This window comes from Tiliqua scincoides, chromosome 8, assembly GCF_035046505.1.
Source record: "Tiliqua scincoides isolate rTilSci1 chromosome 8, rTilSci1.hap2, whole genome shotgun sequence".
In the NCBI taxonomy this organism is placed as follows: domain Eukaryota; kingdom Metazoa; phylum Chordata; class Lepidosauria; order Squamata; family Scincidae; genus Tiliqua; species Tiliqua scincoides.
In genome coordinates this window covers 14,297,848-14,318,683 of record NC_089828.1, presented here as the reverse complement: position 1 = coordinate 14,318,683, position 20,836 = coordinate 14,297,848, and the positions used below count along the sequence as shown (strand labels likewise).

Below are 20,836 nucleotides of genomic sequence, written 5' to 3'. Positions count from 1 at the left end.
GAGGCTGCAATCCTAACCACACATACCTGAGAGTAAGCCCCACTGAACAAAATAAGACTTACTTCTGAGTAGACCTGGTTAGGATTGTGCCCTGAGTTTGTTAGCAGCACACCTGGAGGGTTTTGGAAAGGGAGGGGGGAAGTGATGAATTTGCTGGGGGAGGGGAAGACTTTGTTTTGTGTGTATCTGCTAATTGCAAACTGATGCAAACTGAGACCTAGAGACTGTCTGACTGCAATCCTAACCCCACTTTCCTGGGAGTAAGTCCCACTGAACACAATCGGACTTACTTCTGAGTAGACCTAGCTAGGATTGTGCCTTTTGTCTTACAATAGCAGCCAACAGAGTACCCCCAACCCAAAAGGAGGCAGGAGGAAAAAGGGGAATGGCTAAAAAGGAATGGGGACTTTTTTATTTTTAATCAGTTTTTGGAGACAAAGCCATCAAGAGTGGCTTTTCTTCTTTTTTGAAGGGGGAGGAAAAACAGAAAGGTGAGGATCCTTGGTTAAGCTGACAAAGACCCCAAGCTTATGTAGGTCTACTCAGAAGTAAACCCCATTTGAGTCAATGGGGCTTACTCCCAGGAAAGTGTGGAAAGCCACACCCAGCAAGATTACAACTCACCCCAAAGTAGATGGCTTACACACATACACCCAACATGCAGATGCCACCCCTGTTCCCCCCAGGCAAGACGGAGGGATGCAGGCTGGAGCATTTGGACAACCCCCCTACTAGGAGCAGGCTGGTTCCTTCCTTCCCAAGCAGCCTTGACCAATCCCAGGACGCCCAGGGCGAGGGGCACACTGGGAAATGTAGTCCTTGGGGCAAGATTGCACATGGAGAGAGCTCCATGATGAGATGCACCTCTGCCTGCCCAGCCAGCCTTCTCTCCCACCTCCCCCCAGCATCACAGCCCTCCCAGCCTCACGCTGCCCCTCCCACCTCGTTCACAGCTGCAGAAAAGCAGCAAGTCAGCAGGCAGCACGTGCAGCATAGCAGAGCAGCCTCTCTCCCCGAGATGCCTGGCAATGCACCTGGAGGCCAGCCACGCCTCACTAGGGAGGCGGGATGCACAGATTGAATACCTCAGGTCTAGAGGGTGTTTCTACACTCCTAATCATGATTCGCTAATTGGGCAGCATTATTTCTCCATGGATCTATGCGCAATGTGCAATGGTATTTCTCCATGGATCTATGTGTATGTTTGGGTGGGTTTTTTTAAAAGCAGTTTTCTAGCTTTTATCGTGCATCAACAGCATTCATATGTGCAGACAAGGCACGAGGGTGGCTAAAAGAAAAACTTTTCCCTTATATCACCAACATCTTGGAACATTTCCATTCTCACCGCTTCTTTTTCTTATCTTCCATCCCCATCTTTATCCCATCATCCATTCCTTTGACCTGGACTACACATGCAGGAGGTGGGAAAGAGGTGCTAGAATGGACTCTACCACTTCATGCTACAGGTGAGGTGTGATTGGACCATCACATTTTCAAACACTTCCCTAAAAAAACAAAAAACACTATCTGTAAGTAGAAAAAAAATGATCATAGTAGGGAGCAGCCTGGAGTGAGGTAAGTCACTCTATCAAACAGTCTTTGGATCCCCATTCCAACAACAAGCAGCAATACCAAGAGTACCAGCATTTTTATATCCACAAAAATAGAAATTTTAACTAGCCACTTTCTCTGTCCAACTGCAACTACCCCTTTTGTCTCTACACATTAACCATCCCTTGCTTGTAGTGGTTTAGGAGGTGGACTCCTCACAGGGTTGTTGTGAGGGAAAAAGGAGGGGAGCAGTTGTGTACACTGCCCTGAGCTCTTTGGAGGAAGGGCAGTATACAAATATGATAAACAAACAAATAAATGCTATTATACAACGGCCCTACTTATCTGTGGGTTCAGGATCTGTGGGTCTGAATATACGTGGATGCCGAACCCACGGCAGGAGGGCCTCAGGGTTTAATCCTATCCAACATTCCAGCATTGGTGCAACCACAGTGCAGTCCCGAGGTAAGGGAACAAATATTCCCATACCCTGAGGAGGCCTCTGTGACTGTTGCCCCACCACTTGATGCAATACATGCCCCACCGGCATGGCTGCACTGGCACTGAAAATTGGATAGGATCGGGCCTTCAGAGGACCTATTGGACATGACCAGAAGCGCCTTCCAGACACATCTGGGAGCTGTTCTAAGGTGTGGGGAGGCCACATGAAACCTCCAGAAGGCCGTGTGCAGCCCCCAGGTAAGTAACTGTAGTGTCGTCAGCCCCCTGCAGATTTCATTATATGCTGAATTCGGTATCTATGGGAGATGTGGAATGGATCCCCCATAGATCCCAAGAGCCCACTGTAATTAACCAAGGCATCTTTTCTCTCCTAAAGAATGCTCCTAAAGAATGCCCCACCACTTATGCTGCATGCAGTAAACCAATGTCAGAATCAACGACATCTAACACTGCAACATGACTAACAGGTACTAGTTTGCAGTGTCTCCCACAATCAACCCTGAAAATTGGTAGTGGGGAGTCATGAAACATATTGAACAAAGCGGAAACCTGCACACCAACGGTGACTCCCACTGTTCTCAACTTCCTCATAAGACGGCTTGTGCCGACCTGTCAAAGGGCTCGATGAAGAAGAAGAGGTTTGGTGGAAATGACATGTAATGCTACGTTTAGTAAGTCAAGGCGTCGTTTCTGGACTCCTGATAAACTTACAACATTGCATTAGGTACGTATTCTGTGTACTGCATCAGAATTTTCTGCCTCTTCTTCGTAGGAGAATACTGACATTTCACTGTCTTTTTTTAAAAAAAGGAACAGAGATAGTGTTCCATTTGTTACACTTAAAAGTCATACAGTACTTATCTGCTATGACCACATTTCTAGGTTACCCTTGTTATAGAAAGCTGTATCTAAGGCACAAATGATAAACCTTGTCATTTGCTCCAGCGACCAAGTTCCTGAACATCAAAGCTAAACCAAATAAGGATAATTTTCCCTGTTATTCCTTCATCCTCTCCACAAAGTGTACAGAGTAGCACGATAAATCAATAAGCTTTCATGTTTAAAACCAAAAGCACAAAAGAGAGCTGATAAGTAATTACATGCTGAATGAGTTTTTCCTTTAAATAAAAATAGACCACAGCTTTGAACATATCACATTTCTTTTATTGCTAGCATGTGAACAAGGTGAAAAAATAGTTTAGGCCAGCCATTTTCAACCACTGTGCCATGGCACACTGGTGTGCCGCAAGTGGTCCACAGGTGTGCCACAGGAATTTGGGGAAAGGTCATTTATTAATAGGGCCAATGGGAGATGTGAGTCCTCACTGGCAGCATGGTGTGCCTTGTCAATTGTCAAAAACCTGGTGGTGTGCCTTGACCATTTTAATGCCTTGTCAGTGTGCCATGAGATGGAAAAGGTTGAACATCACTGGTTTAGGCTCTCTTTCATTTCTTAAAAGATGCTAATAATGTGGCAACACAATTCAATATTCTGGGCAACCTTACAATCATAAACAGGTCTTAAAATCAGCCACTCTCTAAAAAAGAGCAGTAGGTGCCTTCCAGTGCAAGCTTATGCCTGTCTACTCAGAAGAAAGTCTCCCTGTGTTTAATGGGGCTTACTCCAGAGAAAATGTATATGCAACTGCAGCCTTCATGAAAATAGCGTAACCCATTTCTTAATGCTTTTAGGGCTACAAGAAGAGTATATCCTGGTCATAACATGTTGTTCTTAGTCTGGAGCTCAAAGAGAACCATTTGTGCAGGTTCTCACATAGCTTCAAGACAAGCATCAAGACAAACATCCTTGACACAAGATTTGCATATTTTCTCTTCTGTCATTTGCAGCTAATAAGTTCCTAAAACAAAGTACTTATTTTTGGTCATCACCAGCTTAATGGCAACATTTCCTGCTTAATGATGTTACTTCTGGTGCTCACTAGGCATCATGAATGGTATTTGGCCCACTGTATGGGCCAAAATACTGACACCTCGGCTCTACACAAATAACAGCTATTGATCTTCTCCCTTTCTGTCCTGGTGTTGCCCATTTCCTTTCAATTCAGAGCTAATTACAGGTAACACAACTTCCTCACTGCTTTTTTTTTGCTAAGCAAAGTTAGTAACAAACCAATTTGTAATCATGGTTAGATGCAGGACTGGAAACCGATTTGACACCAACTGTGGTTAGCCAAAACAAAGTTAGCTAAAATGCTAATTATAGCTACCATCAGAAGTGTTAAGGGAGAGAGACATGCAAAGGGGACAGGGTGAGGCAGTCTGTGAAGCAAATCTTCTGGTCAGGTTTAGGAGATAAGTCAGTGTTATATATCTTTGCTAAGCCAACGACTTGTGCATGAGACTCTGAAGATAACAGACTTTTGAGTTTTCTTCAACATATGTGTTCTCAATCTGTATAAACCCATGTTTTGAAATAGCAACTACATTTTTTAAACTTATGATGTATCTACTGAACATTCACATTTTGTATGAAAGTGGATTCTGCAAACCCTGATGAGACCCGATCATTCTCAAGTTGGTTCCTTTCATTTTTGCAGGAATTAGGTCGGGTCAACCATCCATCTAACACCATACCGTCAATGCTGACAGGAGCTCTTTGGGACCTGAGGCCAAGATTGCCTGAGGCTAAGATTTTTATATGGCCTGCTATTTAAAGGAACACCAACCGAACCTGGGTAGCAGGACATGCAAGGTTCAAGCCTTTCAGGCACCTAAGACCACGGTCTCATGTTGTCTCCTACCTGCCCTGTGGTGCACCAAGAACACCACACAGCTTTCTCTTCTCTCACACCTCCTCCCACCCTGTCAGCCTCCAGTTTACCCACTTACCTCCTCCTGTTGCCACCATCCATCTTCTCCTTGCCATCTGGAAAAGCAAAGGGGGCAGGCAAAAAAGGAAATAGTGGAGAGAGCTTGATAGCTCCTTTTTCTACTTCCTTCCCTCCCTCCCCACCTGCCAAAAGGCAGGGCGTTAGGTAGAAGAGGATAGTGATGGCTGCTTAACCACAATCACCAGGAAAGGGCAGCCAGGCTGCCTCCCAAGGGGTCTCTTCTTCAAAGGCCAGCCCTGGCAAACACTGGCTTACTCACATATTTAATTTGTATTGTTAAAAAAGCAAACAATCTTTTCTAGTTACGCTAAATGCCAGATAGGAAGAGGCATCTCCTTTAGGCTTCCCTTGACTTCCTTCCTTTACCTTTGCCACTGAAGTGGGCTCCCAGCGGTTTTCCCCCCAGGCCTCAAAGTAGGAGAGAGGAGGCAAGTTAAGTGTTGCCCTTTGCCACTCTCCCCTTGCCTGCATCCAGCTCTCTATTCTCCAGTCAGATTGCAAGGTCTCCCCTCCCCATGCTTAAAACCAAGCATGGCAAGTCAGGCACTGCACTCTGGGGTAGCCACCTTACCTGCAGGGCATCTGGAACTTTGGCTGACAGCCACATCGCCCCCATCGCTCTCTATCTGCTCCAGTGTGGCTGGGTTTTGCCAGTGCTAAAATGGCTATAGGTGCAAGCTCTATTGTGTGTTCCCTCCTTCTACACAGGGTACCATCCCCTTCATGGTTCTGGACCATCCTTGGTTATGAGCTCTAGCCAGTTAAATGAAAATTGTGATGCAGTAAACCAGGCTCAGAAAGCACTTGATCATCTGTGACAAGTATGAACTGCCTCCAGGCAACCAGGCAAGGAAGCTCAACAGAAGGTCACAAGCACAACAGAAGCATGTGTAGGTAGAAAGGCTAGTAAAAATGTACGGGCTAGTAACTGTTCTAGATTTATTTGTAAGGTTGTAGAAAATGTGACGTAAACTCAGTAACACTGACTTTTAATTTTTAAAACCATGCTAGAGCACTGACAGTCACTCCAGACTCCATAATGCTACAAAAGAAGACCGCAGACATTTGCAGCAGGAAAACAGAAGAGGAAGCTAACTGGGGAGGGGACCCCCCAAAACAGCAGAATTGCTAAGGAAAATCTGGCTGCTTCTTGCAACAAGTGCATGGGCTCTGCATAAGCTCTGCAGATTAACAGGCTTGAAAAAATCACGAAGCAAGCATTAATACCACCCACACAAGGAGCCTGCTCTGCTTTTAGTCACACTGCTACCTGCATGAGAAGCTGCTAGAATGACTTGCAGGATCCTCAAACATAAGATAAGGCAGACACTGGCACAATGCAATGAATGAGTCAACCCCTGGACACAGCCAAGGCAGTGATGGAGAAGATTCATCAGTTGCATTCAGTACCTGGCCTCAGATAAGTACAAGAACTGCATGAAACTTACAATAAATCAAAAAAAGGCTAACAAGTGCTGCATTTTAAGTACTACACAGGCTTGTAATTTTCCAAGGGCTGGCTTCAAGCAACCCCACCCCAACACACACACACACACACACACACACACACAGTAGCCAGCTAGTTTGTGTTCCAAACTCTGAACCAAGCAACTCTAGGTGCCAGACTCATACCTCCCACAAGATCTTGTCTTGACTAAGAAGTGGTCCAGCAAAGATTACAAGGAATAGGAAGAAAAGAAGGAAAAATCTGAGTCTCCTCCCCCTTAGGTAGGGGGAGACAGCAGTTGATCATCCTTTCCCAGAATTGGCATTTCCATCCTGACTCAAAGCTGTGTCCCATCACTGGACAGTCCAGATGTTTTTTTGATGCCAACCCTGAAGAGTTGAGGCAGATGGACTGCACAAGTCCCCTCCACCTCAAACCAGAAAGCCTTGGAGGTGGCAATCCAAGCCAGAGGGCTCACTAGCCAAGCCTTCTCGTCTCCGAAAAGCAGTACTGGTCTCCCACTACTAAGCTCAGGGTGCACACCAAACTTTGTATTCCTGCCTCCCTAGCCTGCACTAAATCTGCCAAAAGTAGCTGAAAGAACCACCACTAACCCAAGTACAGTCTGGCCTTAGCAGGTACTTTTTCACCAAGCCCAATCAGACAGCAAAAATTCCTATCCAGCTCCTGAAGCAACCAGATAGTCCCAGACTGTGTGAAGGGAAGGGGGGGTTTGAACACCAACTCTCATTCAGCCAGGCTCCACCCCTAAAATAGCAGGCAACTATCAGCTGCTTGGAACTTGGCCCAAGCCTGGAGAGATGGATAGGGCCAGCAAGACCAGGCAACGCACAGATTGGGAGTATAAGAGTTTCCATGCATACCTTCAGGCACTGTTGATAATGCTGTAAGATTTGACACTCAGGATTCTGCCGCTTGAATATAAGAAACTGATCTTTTGTTTCTTGGGTCCTCTGCCAGACTCCCTCCATGAACTAACCTTTACAAAAATACCATTTTTCTCCGTTTAAATATTCACTAGTAAACTAACAAGATAAGATGACCAAGAACAGATTCTTCGATTTGACCCTGGGGTGACCAGGTCTCTATTTGAACTGCTAGTATTAAAAATGCAGTGACAGAGCTCCTTCTCCTAAATGCCTCACCCCAGAGGCCCTAAACTCAGGCTCAGAAACAACCACTCACCTGATACCAGAGGCCAGGAACAAGTTCCAGGTGACTAAGCAAGAAAGCTTTTGTAAACTGGAAAAGTTACATTCCTTTATGTTTTTTTTTTTATTTTCTTTCTTTTTTGGATGATGGAGACACAGAGGATTAATATAGGCTTATATGGGAAGGCAGGAGATTGGCAGATTCTGTGGACATTTTAACAAGACTGCATAAAACTGCAAAATCAAAGTGAATTGAAAGAAATTCTGGTTATTTAGTACAATATATCAAATTTAGTACAATATATCAAATATCAATTAAAAAAAACATTATTTTAACTTTAGGAACAGCTAGAACTGTTGTCTTGTGTGCTCCCTGAGGCATCTGGTGGGCCACTGTGAGATACAGGAAGCTGGACTAGATGGGCCTTTGGTTGGATCCAGCGGGGCTCTTCTTATGTACTTATGTTACGTTCTTATGAACAGGCCCATATCTGTTAACATTAATTGACATTACAGTAATTTTGTCTAGAGACATTTTTTAAAAGACACAAGGGAGATCTCATCCCCCCCACTACAAGGGTGGCCTCTGAATACAGACATGACTCACTTAATCTTCCACTTAATGATGGACCTTCCGCTTAATGATGCAACCGTCTGCTTAATGACGGACCGCATATACGACAGCGGTCAAAGCGCAACAGGAAGGCTTTTAATTCAAAGAAGAGGCAATCTATCTCCAGTAGCCTGTGCAGCCAGCTGGGAGGGTCTGTTTACAGAACAAATGAACTAGACTGGGCTGAATGTTTGCTTAACAACCTAACTGCATAACAACAGGGATCAGAGAACATATCCCCATCATTAAATGACACACACCTGTTGTAACTTCATGACTGGAAATCTGCATTGAAGTTGTTCTTGTGAACGAGCATTAACATGAGGCTGTCTGCCCTGTCACTATGTAACCTAAAATGCCACAGAAACGTATTTTCCAGACTGGGAAGAGGGGGTGATTGTGCATAAGCCAAATATTTGCAACAGGTTCAATTAGCATCTGCAGCATGTTCACTGACTATAAGATCTTTCCGGCACAAAAACAAGAGATCAAACAAACACGTAGTAGACTGCTATTCAAATTTCCATTGATGTTTACCAGCTAGGCAAACTCTGAGGGATTTGTTGTCATAGAAAGGCTATACCCACTGAAGGTATTTTCCAGCACAAGTCACTGCTGCTGCCGCTTCTCTTTAATTAGCAAGAAAGCAATGGATAGATTCTAGAAGATACCAGATGACATGGAACAGGCCACCCAGTCCTATACCCAGATACTATTATTGTGGTGCAAACTTAGGCTTGTTCTTGAAAAGCTAGAACTGCACCTATCCAAGGTGAAAAAGGCGTTGCATCCCAACTATGGCTGAGTTGGAAGTTCTCTACTGAGGGTTGTAAGCAGGACATTTTCGGAGGAACAGAGGACAAACCTGCCCCCCCTCCCGCTTACCCATTTTTGTTTTTATGGTAGCAGCCCTCCTTCTGGTGCCTGCCATTCTTTCCCCCAGGAGCCCCTCCCCCAAATGACACAATATCATCATTTCATATAGCATCATTCTATGGGGTTTTTGGTGGGGGAATGATGCCTGCCACTTGAAGCGTCACCAGCAGTTACATCCCCTCACAACCCCCAAATCGGTACACTTCCCATCTATTTTAACTGTGAATCAGGTGCCAAAACCAGGGGCTGGACAGAACATTTGAGACCAATCCTAGTCCCAAACATTTCTATGCTAGAGGAATGGAGCCATTGTCATGATGATCACAGATAAAATATCAAGGGTATGTCCCTCCCTGTGAATCACAAGTAGCCTCTCCCATGACACTCACTGAAGCTTGTCCACAGCACAGGGGCAGCAAGGAAGGGCTTGGGGAGTTCGCCCCTGCTCGATTTTTCAGGCAACAGAGATACGGTCATCACTGCATTGAGGTCTGACGGCTTTTTTCATTTTAAGTTGATGTTATGCTCCCAATGCCATGTTAACTTCATCTGGTCCCTTTTATTCCTGCAAACCATTATTTTGTTAAGATGGTAAATCTCTAGGGCAGTGGTTCCCAACTTGGGGTACATGTACCCCAGGGGTACATGAAAAAGGATTGAATAATAGCAGAAAAAGGCAGGTCTGTATTAGAATGTCTTGCAGGGCTTGCAAGGCCAGAAGGAAGGCAGCTAGGTCATCAATTCGTGTATTATCAGATATGGACCAGTTGAAAATGTATAAATGTGAAACAGCAACAATATTAATTACAAACATTTTGCTAATATGAGGGGTACAATTTATGGAAATGGGCTGCCAAGGGGTACACAAATGAAAAAATGTTGGGAACTGCTGCCCTAGGGGATAGGACTATTAACATGTAGGGTAAAAATGCTGATCCCATGGGATACAGCTAGATATTCATTGATCAAATAAAATGAATTTCCACCACTATTGAAAAAGGAAAGGCTGTTCCTTATGACACTGTTAACACAGACCTCAGATGCAAAAGCAAACATTAAGCCTTCCCTGCTGCTTGCCTGGTCTGAATGATGGCCCCACAAGGTCTTGCATCGCAAAAGCAGTAAGCAAGCACACCGAGACAGACTTGAGTCTGCATGCAAGGGGGTTGAGTGCAGAGTCAGGGGCTCTTGATTATTATTATTATTAACAGTATTTATATACCGCTTTTCAACTAAGTTCACAAAGCGGTTTACAGAGAAAAATCAAATAACTAATGGCTCCCTGTCCCAAAAGGGCTCACAATCTAAAAAGATGCAAAAAGAACACCAGCAGACAGCCACTAGAAGAGACACTGCTGGGGTGAGGTGGGCCAGTTACTCTCCCCCTGCTAAAAAGAGGAGCACCCACTTGAAAAAGTGCCTCTTAACCAATTAGCAGGGGTCCCCAATTAGCAGGGGTCTTGATTCAAGTGTTTTGCTTCCATGCTCATGACTTGGGTGTACAAGAGTCAGCAAAAAACACTGATTTTTGCGACTCAGACTTGAGTCAACTGACTCAAGTTCCATCCCTACCACTGACTTTAGCTGTTCCGGGAGTCCCCTAACTTATTCCCATATGCACTTGATACTATATGATCTCATGCACTGATGCGGCACCTGAAAGGGAAATGCAGCACATTATGGGAAATTAGGCTTAAATACTATCACTGTAATACTTTGCATTTGGATAGTTCTTTCTGAGTGTGTAAAGCTTTTCAAATATACCATCTTGATGCAGTTCTTACCACAACACTGTAAGGAAAATAAGCACTGATTCTTCTCCTATTGCAGATAGGGGAGGCTGAGAAAGAGTGATTTGCCCAAGACCATCTCATGAATTCACAGCAAAGGCGAGATCTGAACCGGGCAAGTTTCAATTTGCCGATCCGTCTTTTGGCCACTACACCATACCACTTGTCTCACATGTATCAATGAAATATATAAACACAGCTTAGAGTTTTGAAATCAATAGAGCTTATGAAATTAGGAGTGATCGATTTACGGACCTTTTACAACAGTCATTCTCAAAAGTTACAATACAGTTTAAAATAGAATAATCACTTATAATATACAAATCAAAACAAGAAAAAAGATCAGTATTAATAAAGAAAAGTATAGCAGGAAATGTCAACTCCCAGGTACCTGACGAAACAACACGATCTTGCTCTTCCTACAAAACATTACGAAGAAATAGCTAAGCAAACCATCTAAGGAAGGGAACTCCAAAGCATTACAGAAAGGGGCCTGTTACCTATGGGAGCCAATCTGGTATTCACAGAAGTAGGGACCTGCAATAGGGCCTTATCAGATGTTCTCAATCTTGGAGGGAGGCTAATATGGGAGAAATGGACCCTTTCATTATTAGCATTCAACTGCTGCTGAATCTTCTGTTGATCATTAAATGAATTCAATACACCAGCGGTTCCCAAAGTCCTACCAGAACTACTAGTCCTACTAGAACTACTAGTCCTACTAGAACTTTGGGAACCCTGTATTTGCAGGGAGAGGAGGGAGCAGCACCACAAGATTGCAGAGGAGATGGCAGGCTCCCCAGACCCTCCAGAGAGCCATAGCGACCCCCAGGTAAGTTAAAAAAAACCCTTCCCTCCCTGGTAGCAGCACGGTCATCCTGATCATGTTACTGCTGATTTTTTGGCCATTCCCCTTAAAGTTGCCCTGCTGGGTTGCAACCTGCCAGTTTGGGAACCACTACAGTACACCAAATTGCCACTGGTGAGGTAGGGACACTATAAATTGCACCTGAAAATGAAAGGCAGCCATGCGGCATTAATCCAGAATGCAAGAAGCAGCATCTTTTACAAGGATTCAGACTTTTAAGAGCCCTTTACAAAATTACAAAAAGTAATTTACAAAATGAGTTATTTAGCAAATTAAGAAAAAAAACAACCTATGACACTCTGGAGCACAGAAGTACTCAGAAGACACCCAGCTTGTTCCCTTTTATCTTTCTTGACAGAACACTGCATGAGCACAGACGTAATTGGTATTGGCTCTTCAATCAAGTATAATCCACTGCAGCGTCCAGCAAGCCCTTCTACAGCGGGCCCTCAGTATCCAAGGGGTTTCCATTCCAGGACCTCTCCCTCACAGATACCACATTCCACAGACAGTGAAATATGCAGGGAGGAGCCTACCTGCAAACCACAAGAGACTTTCAGAGGCCTCGAGGAAGCCTTCTGAGGTGCGGAGAGGCCATGCGCAACCTCCCCGCACCTAAGAAGTCCTCCCGGAACCTTCTAAAAGGCGCTTCTTTTTCGGCCGCACACAGCCTCTCCATATCTCAGAGGACCTCCCAGATGTGAACAGTCGCATCTGGGAGGTCTCTAAAGCCCTCCAGCTACAGGCTGGCATACACAGTTAGTCAAATCCGCAGATGGCAAGCCCATGACTAATGAGGGCCCAATGTACATGCCATTGACTTTTTTCTTCAGACATTTTTAGAATTGGAGTAGTTTCCTGCTTTTTATATTAATAAAAAGCCAAACTAGTCAAACTATATTAATTAAAAGCCAGACAAGAGTGCCCATAAAAAGCAAGAAGAATGCGACATAAAGCAAAATGGTCCAGTGTTTCCCCACCTTTTAAGGCATCAGTGTCCTGGAGCCTTGCAAGAAAGAGTAGGGAATATGCCAGTTCTCTCAGTATTAGCAAAGGCACATTGTGATGTCAACAGCTACTCCAAGCACAGACCACATTTAAATGCAGTTTGAAGTCAGGGTATGAAGCTGGTTTCCAAACTCAGGCCAAAAGGTCACCATAGTTAGCACTGTATTACATCTACAACAATAATGTTGAGAAGTTCTGACTGGGAGTATTAGAATTCCCAAGTCCATGAGTAACTGACTTATGTTAAAATTAAACTGCATCAGTAGTACCTTGACAGTAGTACTTTGATAGGGAGTACTGGTCCACAATTTCTGGAGCCTTTTGATGAAAAGCCACAGAAGATGTAGGTGAGGACATTCCATTGGAAATGGCCTACATTAACTGATGTTCTCTATAAACAAATGCTCCAGTATCCCGTGCAAATAACTTTAGGTAAGACCAAGATACACGCTCCATAATATTCAGTGGAAGTCAGGAGAATGGTCTGTGCAAGTCCAGTAATCTGATAACCAGCTGACAGCCCAATCCTATGCATGTCTACTCAGAAGTCAGTCCCATTTGAGTCAATGGGGCTTACTCCCAGGAAAGTGTGGATAGGATTGGGCTGTCTGTTGGTTCTCCAATCTATGCTTAGGTTCTCCATATGCTTATTGTTTTCCATATTATATGGTTCATTTTGTTTTGCAATATTTCCACACAACTACACAACTTCCCACCCTTCACGTTCCCCACATACCAGTTTTCCAAATAAAAACAAAACTATAGCCTTCCAGCATTTCTTCAAATGAGCCAATATACATTCTGATCAAGGTACTGGAACAATGGGGAGAAATTTTAGCCAAAGTGATTACAGTACATGCTTTCCAAACCAGTACTACAGTAAAATGTTAACAAAAGGAACTGAAAAGGCCACTGTGAGATACAGGAAGCTGGACTAGATGGGCCTCTGGCCTGATCCAGCAGGGCTCTTCTTATGTTATTATGTTATGTTACAATGCAATAAAAAGATAACTGTCTCCTGTAACTTCTAGTGTTTACTTTCTTGCTGTAATTCAGAAAAGAAACTCCCCACGAACCATTAGGACCACTGAGGCTTTAACTGGAATTAAGACAATCACAAAGATGAGTAGAAAGTGGTCCATTTCAGGCCTGGTAGCACACTAGAGAAGATAGGATCTGTAAGATCATATATGCAGTTGAGAAGTTATATGTGAATTGGTTAGTTGCCTGTACCACTGCTAGAATTCCCAAACAACTGATGAAGCAGAGGTACTATCAACTGGTAGATGAAAGGCTGGGGATGCTATCCATTTTACAGCCCAATCCTGTGCATGTCTGCTCAGTAAGAAGGCCCACCGAGTTCAATGGGACCTACTTCCAGGTAAGTGTGTATAGCATTATAGCCTTAGGATCAATTGCAACGTGATTTTTCCAGACTGGCAGTGCAATACTATGCATGTCTACTCAGAAGTAAGTTCCACTGAGGACAATGGGGTCTACTCCCAGGAAAGTGCACATAGGATTGCAGCCTTAATATCCACAGATTACCAGAGATCTGTCAATCAACCCATGCTCCTGAAAAGGATGAATGCAGTCTTTCATTCAGTTTCACCCACATACCTAATAGATAGTCTTTCTCTCCATCCTGGGGCTGTAGGATCAACCTCCCTAGCTTCCCATGATCATTCCAATAGGGAGCCAGCATCTAGCGGGTAGATGCTGATTTATTGGGGGAGAGCACACAGGCAAAGAACTCAACATGGATGAGTGCATTTTGATGCAAAAAAAAAAAAAATCCTGCACAGAAAAATAAAACATCTCAAGCAAAAAAAAAAAAAATTCACTCTCCTGGCGCTCACCAGAGATGACACCAAGTGAATTACTTTCCAATGATGCTATGGAGAATGGAGGAGGCATCGGGAAGCAGAGCCAGATATTATGAAAACGCAAGCATGGGAACATTTATGTTGCTGGTTTGATGCCAGAAAAAAGGTGGGCATCGCAATGAAAAAAGATAAATTTCTTAATTAGATTAAATACTGTTGCTCTGACCACAAAGCTGGTAAACAAGGGGCTCCATCTTGCTTGCCTGAATACCTACACGACGAATGAGTACCCCAAAGGGAATTTGACCCAGCTTCAATATACAGACCCTGCAACCACAAGGCCAGAAAAACGAGGTCTCTGGCGTCAAATAGCACACTACACTGGAACAAAAAAAGAGTCAGCAAACAATGGCAATTAATGAGATCATGAGATTAGCAGAAGAACATCACAAGAGAGAAAGCCCTGGAGGTATGATCATTCATAACCAGAGCATTGTTACAACACATATAATGGTTTTTCACTGTCTAAACAGAATTTGGGGCTGCAGTTCTCTGAGCGGCACATACGTGTTTGAAACCCAACAGTGCCAAGAATGAGATATGAAATACAACCTGCCCCCTGTTCCTCCTCAACCCCTTTCTGGCCTGCTTCAGTATTGTTAGCAAAAAGACACTGTAGCAAGCTAGTGTTTCATAGCTGCCTGGTCTGCAACAGAGAACACGTTCATTTTGATACGATCAAATTTGTGGAGCATTCAGACAAAAACTTAACTCTGAGATGCTAGCCACAGAGGATTCAGTGGAACTGAAAATCAACTGTGGTGAAAGGAATACTATGGTGCATGGTTTTGAGAAGCAGCAGCTGGGCAATGCTCTTAATATAGCTGCATAGCAGCAGAAGAGAGAAACACTAACGGTGCCTCTTTTATCCTTGCATCTGTACAAAATTTGCCATTTTAAAAAGGCAGAGCTGCGATAAAGATGATTTCTGCATTGAGAAGGATCCATCAAGATCCCACTCGCCTGTTTTAAATATGAAGGTTATACTCACTATTGTTACCTGATAAAGGTTCACATGTTTAACACCCTACGCTTACCCACCCTCCTTAGTAGGGTTCTTCTTGTTAAACTGCATGAATTAACAAGGCCCTTTTTGAAACAGGTTTTTCTTCCTGCAAAATAAGAATTATCTTCAGAGGACTATTTCATAGGTACTCAGCCACAGAGCGCATCAGCAAAGGAGAGAGCAAGGGAAGGTTCTTAAGAAGATCATAGCCACAGTCACCAATTCTCTCTTTGCATGACAAGATGGGCCAGAGCATTTTACTTACTCAAGATTATACCATATTTCCCCCCTGTTTTTTTATAAATTAGCACGGGTTTGAGCCTTAATGCCACATCACACTGGTACACACATGGAACAATCCCTTGCATTCTCTTGGAGTATTATGAGAAAATAAAGCATCCAGTCTCCAGTCCCCAAAATTTATAAGCCTTTTTCAGACACTGGGTCCAGGGTCATTATAACACCAGGAACACAAACCCAGAGAAAGGAAGGTATAGCAGTGGTGGTTATGCAGCCTCAAATTCAGCAATGACCACCAGGCTTTACCTACACCCAAGGTTAAGAAATGACATTTTCGGCACACATACTGTATTCTCTCTGTGTCCATGAATAATTACTTTTCCTCCACCTAAAAATAACCAGTGTCACCATGGAGGATGGAGGGAGGGGGAGAGAAAAAACCTATCACCACCAAAAGGCCAGCCCCACTCCCCTAGGCTTTTCCTCCACATATACAGACTCATGTATGTCGTGACCTCACTGAGTAGTTGATCGGCAGCCAATCGCTAGCAAAGATGTTCAGCACCACCACTGTGCAATGGAACCGCTTCACCTGCTGATTTCAGCACATCAAATCTTCCGGAAAAGCTTAGGAGCAGGCCAGGGGTGTGTGTGTGTGTAACAGGCCAGGGGTGTGTGCATGTGTGTGTTTGTGAAGCAGGCCAGGGGTGCGTGTGTGTACTGGTCAGCTGGCAACCCCATCTCTTTCACCAACCTCCCTGGCTGTCGGCCACAATGATACCTCTCAAAACTGGCAGCAGGGAAGCCAAATCTGCCTCCCCCCCCAACACACACACACACACACACACACACACACACACACACACGCCACCACCCTCGGTGTCATTCCTTCCCTCAGGGCTGTGGGGAAGCCTCAATGCTTGGCCAGGGCTTCAGTCAGACACCATGTATCCATCTTTGCAGAGATGTATCCATTCAGATGCACCCCCACTGTAGCAAAACCAGAACCACCTTCCATGACTAATAATACAGGCTGCAATCCTAAGTACGCTTTCCTGGGAGCAAGCCCCATAGACTATAATGGAACTTACTTCTGAGTAGACGTGCCTAGGATTGAGAGGCTGCAATCCTATGCATGCTTTCCTGGGAGTCAGCCCCATTGACTATAATGGGACCTACTTCTGAGTAGACACGCCTAGGGTTGGGCTGTGAGGCTGCGAACCCATCCACACTTTCCTGGGAATAAGACCCATTGACTATAATGGGACTTACTTCTGAGTAGGCATGCCTAGCACCACCAGCCTAAAAAAAAGCAGCCCGCCCCCCCAGCAAGGAACACAGGAAGGTCTCCATCACTAGGATATCTCATGGTGGCGCCCATCACGTCTCATCCTTGGGACATGGAACCCCTTCGTCCCCCCACCCCGCCCCGGGAGGGCCCTCCGCCCCCTGGGCCCCGCCCTCACCGTGAAGGGGGTGTCCTCGACGCTGCCCACCGAGTAGCAGTTGTCCCCCGGGTTGACGGCGCCGGTGAGCACCTGGTGCAGATGCATCGCGGCCTCCAGCCGCCCTGCGCTGCCTGCTGCTGCTGCGCTCTCTCGGGGGCGAGGAAGGGCTGGCACCGGGCGGCCCGGGCGAGACCCGGATGGCTGCTGCGGCTGGGCGCCTGCTCGCTGCTCGGCGCCTTGCAAGGGAAGCCCTCGGCGGGGCTCCGCGCGCGCGCGCGCCACCTACCCGGGCAGGGACGGCGCGCGCCCTGGGCATGGGAAGAGGCAGGCGGGCACGGAGGCAGGCGCGCGCGCACTGGGGCGCTGGAGGAGGGAGCGGTGCGCAAAGGGGGCGCGCCCTCCTGGGCGGCGGCGGCAGCAGCAGCAGGGGGTCGTGTCCGCACCCTCCCCACCGCAGGCCCCCTGCAGGGCTGGCTCCAAAGGGCCACCCCTGGGCTGCTTCCCTTCCTTAGCGGACCAGACAGTTGAGATGTGGCATGAAAAAGACTCCAGTGCCAGTGTGGCTCAAACCGTGGGTCGTGGGTGGGTCGCGAGCCCATTCCAGGTGGGTCCCCATTCATCCACATCTTTTCTTTGGAATCCATGAGACCTGATGCTCCCCTGGGGTCTGTGACCGCATGTGACAGGTCCGTACTTTGAACAGGCTGCATTGTCTACATGCTTTTCACAGTGAGACTTACAGCCCAATCCTATGCATGTCTACTCAGAAGTCAGTCCCATTTGAGTCAATGGGGCTTACTCCCGGGAAAGTGTGGATAGGATTGGGCTGTCCCTCCTGGGGAAGTGTGAGTAGGATTACAGCCTAGCAGCCCATTCCTATCCACACTTCATTGACACTAATGGGACTTACTTCTGAGACTCATAGATTTAACTCCCCATGGATTCCAAACCTATGCTGGAGAGCCTCGCCTGACCTCTTGGATGCAACTGCAAGTATCTTCCGGTCGCACCCGGAGACTTGCTGAGGTCCAGGGAGGCCATGTGCCTGGGCTTCGAAAGGCCTCCTGAAGGTCTCATAAAGACACTTCTAGTTTTTGCAAAAGGCACTTCTGGTTGAGTCCACAGGTCCTCTGATAGTCTCCATCCGCGGATTTCATTATCCGTCCAGAAATGAATCCCCTGTGAATACCAAGGGCCAACTGTATAGGGCTTCCATATTTCTGTAACATTCACATAAGTGACAATCTACTGCGGTCAAAACCCCACACTTGGCACATAAAAATGTTCTTTGAGTTTCAAACTCAAAGTGGGCAATTCAAGTGAGACATTTCAAGGAATGTGTAGAGCAGGGATTGATTCCAGGTTTTTTTTAAAAAACTGAGTGTCTCTCAGTGCTTTGATTAAGATAGCATCTTCTCTTTTACAGGACTATCCCATAAACGCATGCCATATCCCATAAAACATACAGGTGCCACATGCCCTTCATGATGGAATATACAGTTAGAGAAGAAAGCCAATAAAATAACCACGTCAAGAGATTTATTGTTTTCATGAAATCTCCTGCTTCCTCCACCCCCTTGAAGGCTGTGGCAACATTCCCATTGATTCTAGCACATGAGGGTTGCATTCATAACTTCTCCCTCTTGCCTTCTTAAGCACTTCAATGTCAATGAAGGAGACCTGGGCATCTGAGCAGTAAAAAAAAAAAAATCAATTGACAAATAAGGAGTAAGTCATGTTTAAAAGGATTAACTGTATGGAAGTGAAGTTTTGTTGCACCTGAAAGGCCAACTCATTTAGGGCACAATCCTAACCCACTTTCCAGCACCGACATAAGGGAAATGCAGCTTAGAGGTAAGGAAACAAACATTCCTTACTTTGAGGAGGCCTCCATGAGTGCCACCCAACTGCAGGATGCAGCACTCGTCCCATTGGCACAGCTATGCCAGTGCTGGAAAACTGGATAAGATTTGGGCCACAGAAACCTGCCTTATACTGAGTCAGACCATTGATTGGCCTCGCTCAGTCTTGCCAGTGCTGGCTGGCTGCAGGTCTAATAGGCTCGAACAAGAATTTTTCCTGTGTCCTGCCTGGAGATTGAACTTGGGAACTTTTATATTAGGGGAAGATGCTCCTCTAATGAGCTACAAGCCCTTCTCTCTAGTCTGAGATCTATTTCTTCAAATGCATGAAGTGTTATACTTGATGGGCAGCCATGTATTATAAAGAAACATGATGACATGGAATTGTTCGAGAATGCCGAAATGCTATGATAAATTTGTATTTCAGCTTTTTGGTTTTTTCTGCTGCAACAGACTAAGAAAGACTATTCCTCTGGACATTGTCATGTGGGTGGGATTTGTGACCACCAGCTCTTGGGTTAATGATGACAGAAATTGTGAGTTTGTTTACAAAGGGCTTTGAAGTAGGACAAAGGCAGTCTCACCTTAAAATGTGAAGAATGATGACCTCTAGACTTGGAAGATAGCAAAGTAAAGGCCATCAAGAGCAAAATCACATGGAAGGACTGAGACAACAGGGTGGTGGAATACTGACCAAAGTGCCTGCAGTTCTTTTTCATCAACAAAGCAATTTCTGAACAGTAAGAAAACCTTGTTGTAAAGTTGTTTAGCATTTCAGATACTGTGAACGAGTGTTTGACTATTTGCCTTTCTTCCACCAAAGGCTGTGGGCCATTTGCCTTGAGCTGTAATTCACATTCTGTTTGTTATGAAGAAGTCTTTTAAGAAACTTGGAAACTGCAAAGTACACAAAAATTCAAAAGTGACTGTGATGGTCCACTGGGAAAAAAATATCAAAGGTATGGTCATTTTTATTGGGAACAACCAAAATGTCATGCGCAAGCTTTTGCAAACAGCGAATTTAAGTTAAGGGTAACACACTCATGAAAATGTGTTAATTCAAGGCTACTTTCAGGTTTGTGGGGATACTTGGTCAATTTCTTTGATGTGGGGTCGGCCCATTCATGAGGCCTACTGAGGCAATTGCCTTGGGCAGCAGATTGGTCAGAGATGTCCACTAGCTGTTTACTAGCCTCTGCTGCTCCTCCTCTCATTCCCTGGATTGGAAAAGGAAGAGGTGGTTGGAAGTGTAGAAGACTCTTATCAACCACTCTCTTATTTATTTATTTATTTATTTATTTATTTATTTATACATACATACATACATACATACATACATACATACATACATACATACATACAGGTATTTATATACTGCCTTTCTTTGTCAGACTTTAATCCAAGGCGGTTTATATAGGCAGGCTGTTCTAAACCCCTGTAGGGATTTTTACAATTGAATAGTTCTAATCTTTCATAGAACTCCTCGTTCCAGCTGGATTCCTTCCCAATCTGGCCTCTCTCTGGCCCTTCGCCTCCCAAGTTCCACTTGACGGCAACTCCTCTCTGCCACTGAGGGTCAGCTCATCAGTATATCAGCGTGTCATCAGTTCTCGGGTACTTCCGGTTGTTTCGAACTGGCAGCCTCAGATCTTCAGGCATACAAGGCGGCAGCTCTACCAACTGAGCCAGACCTCCTGCCTCTCTTCCAGACTCTTCCTCCAGACTCTCTTCCATGCTCCTTCTTCTGCTCTGCCC

The 20,836-nt window shown here is 45.2% G+C and overlaps 1 protein-coding gene across 3 annotated transcripts in view; it reads right to left on the bottom strand.

Moving 5' to 3' along the window:
• Nucleotides 1-17,324, bottom strand: part of DMXL2 (Dmx like 2) — a 94,953-nt gene extending 77,629 nt beyond the window's left edge. For all 3 annotated transcript variants that reach the window (XM_066634827.1, XM_066634825.1, XM_066634826.1), the window contains exon 1: nucleotides 17,238-17,324. In XM_066634827.1, coding sequence (XP_066490924.1) covers nucleotides 17,238-17,324 — 87 coding nt within the window. The remainder of the gene's footprint in view (nucleotides 1-17,237) is intronic.
• Nucleotides 17,325-20,836: the final 3,512 nt, after the last annotated feature.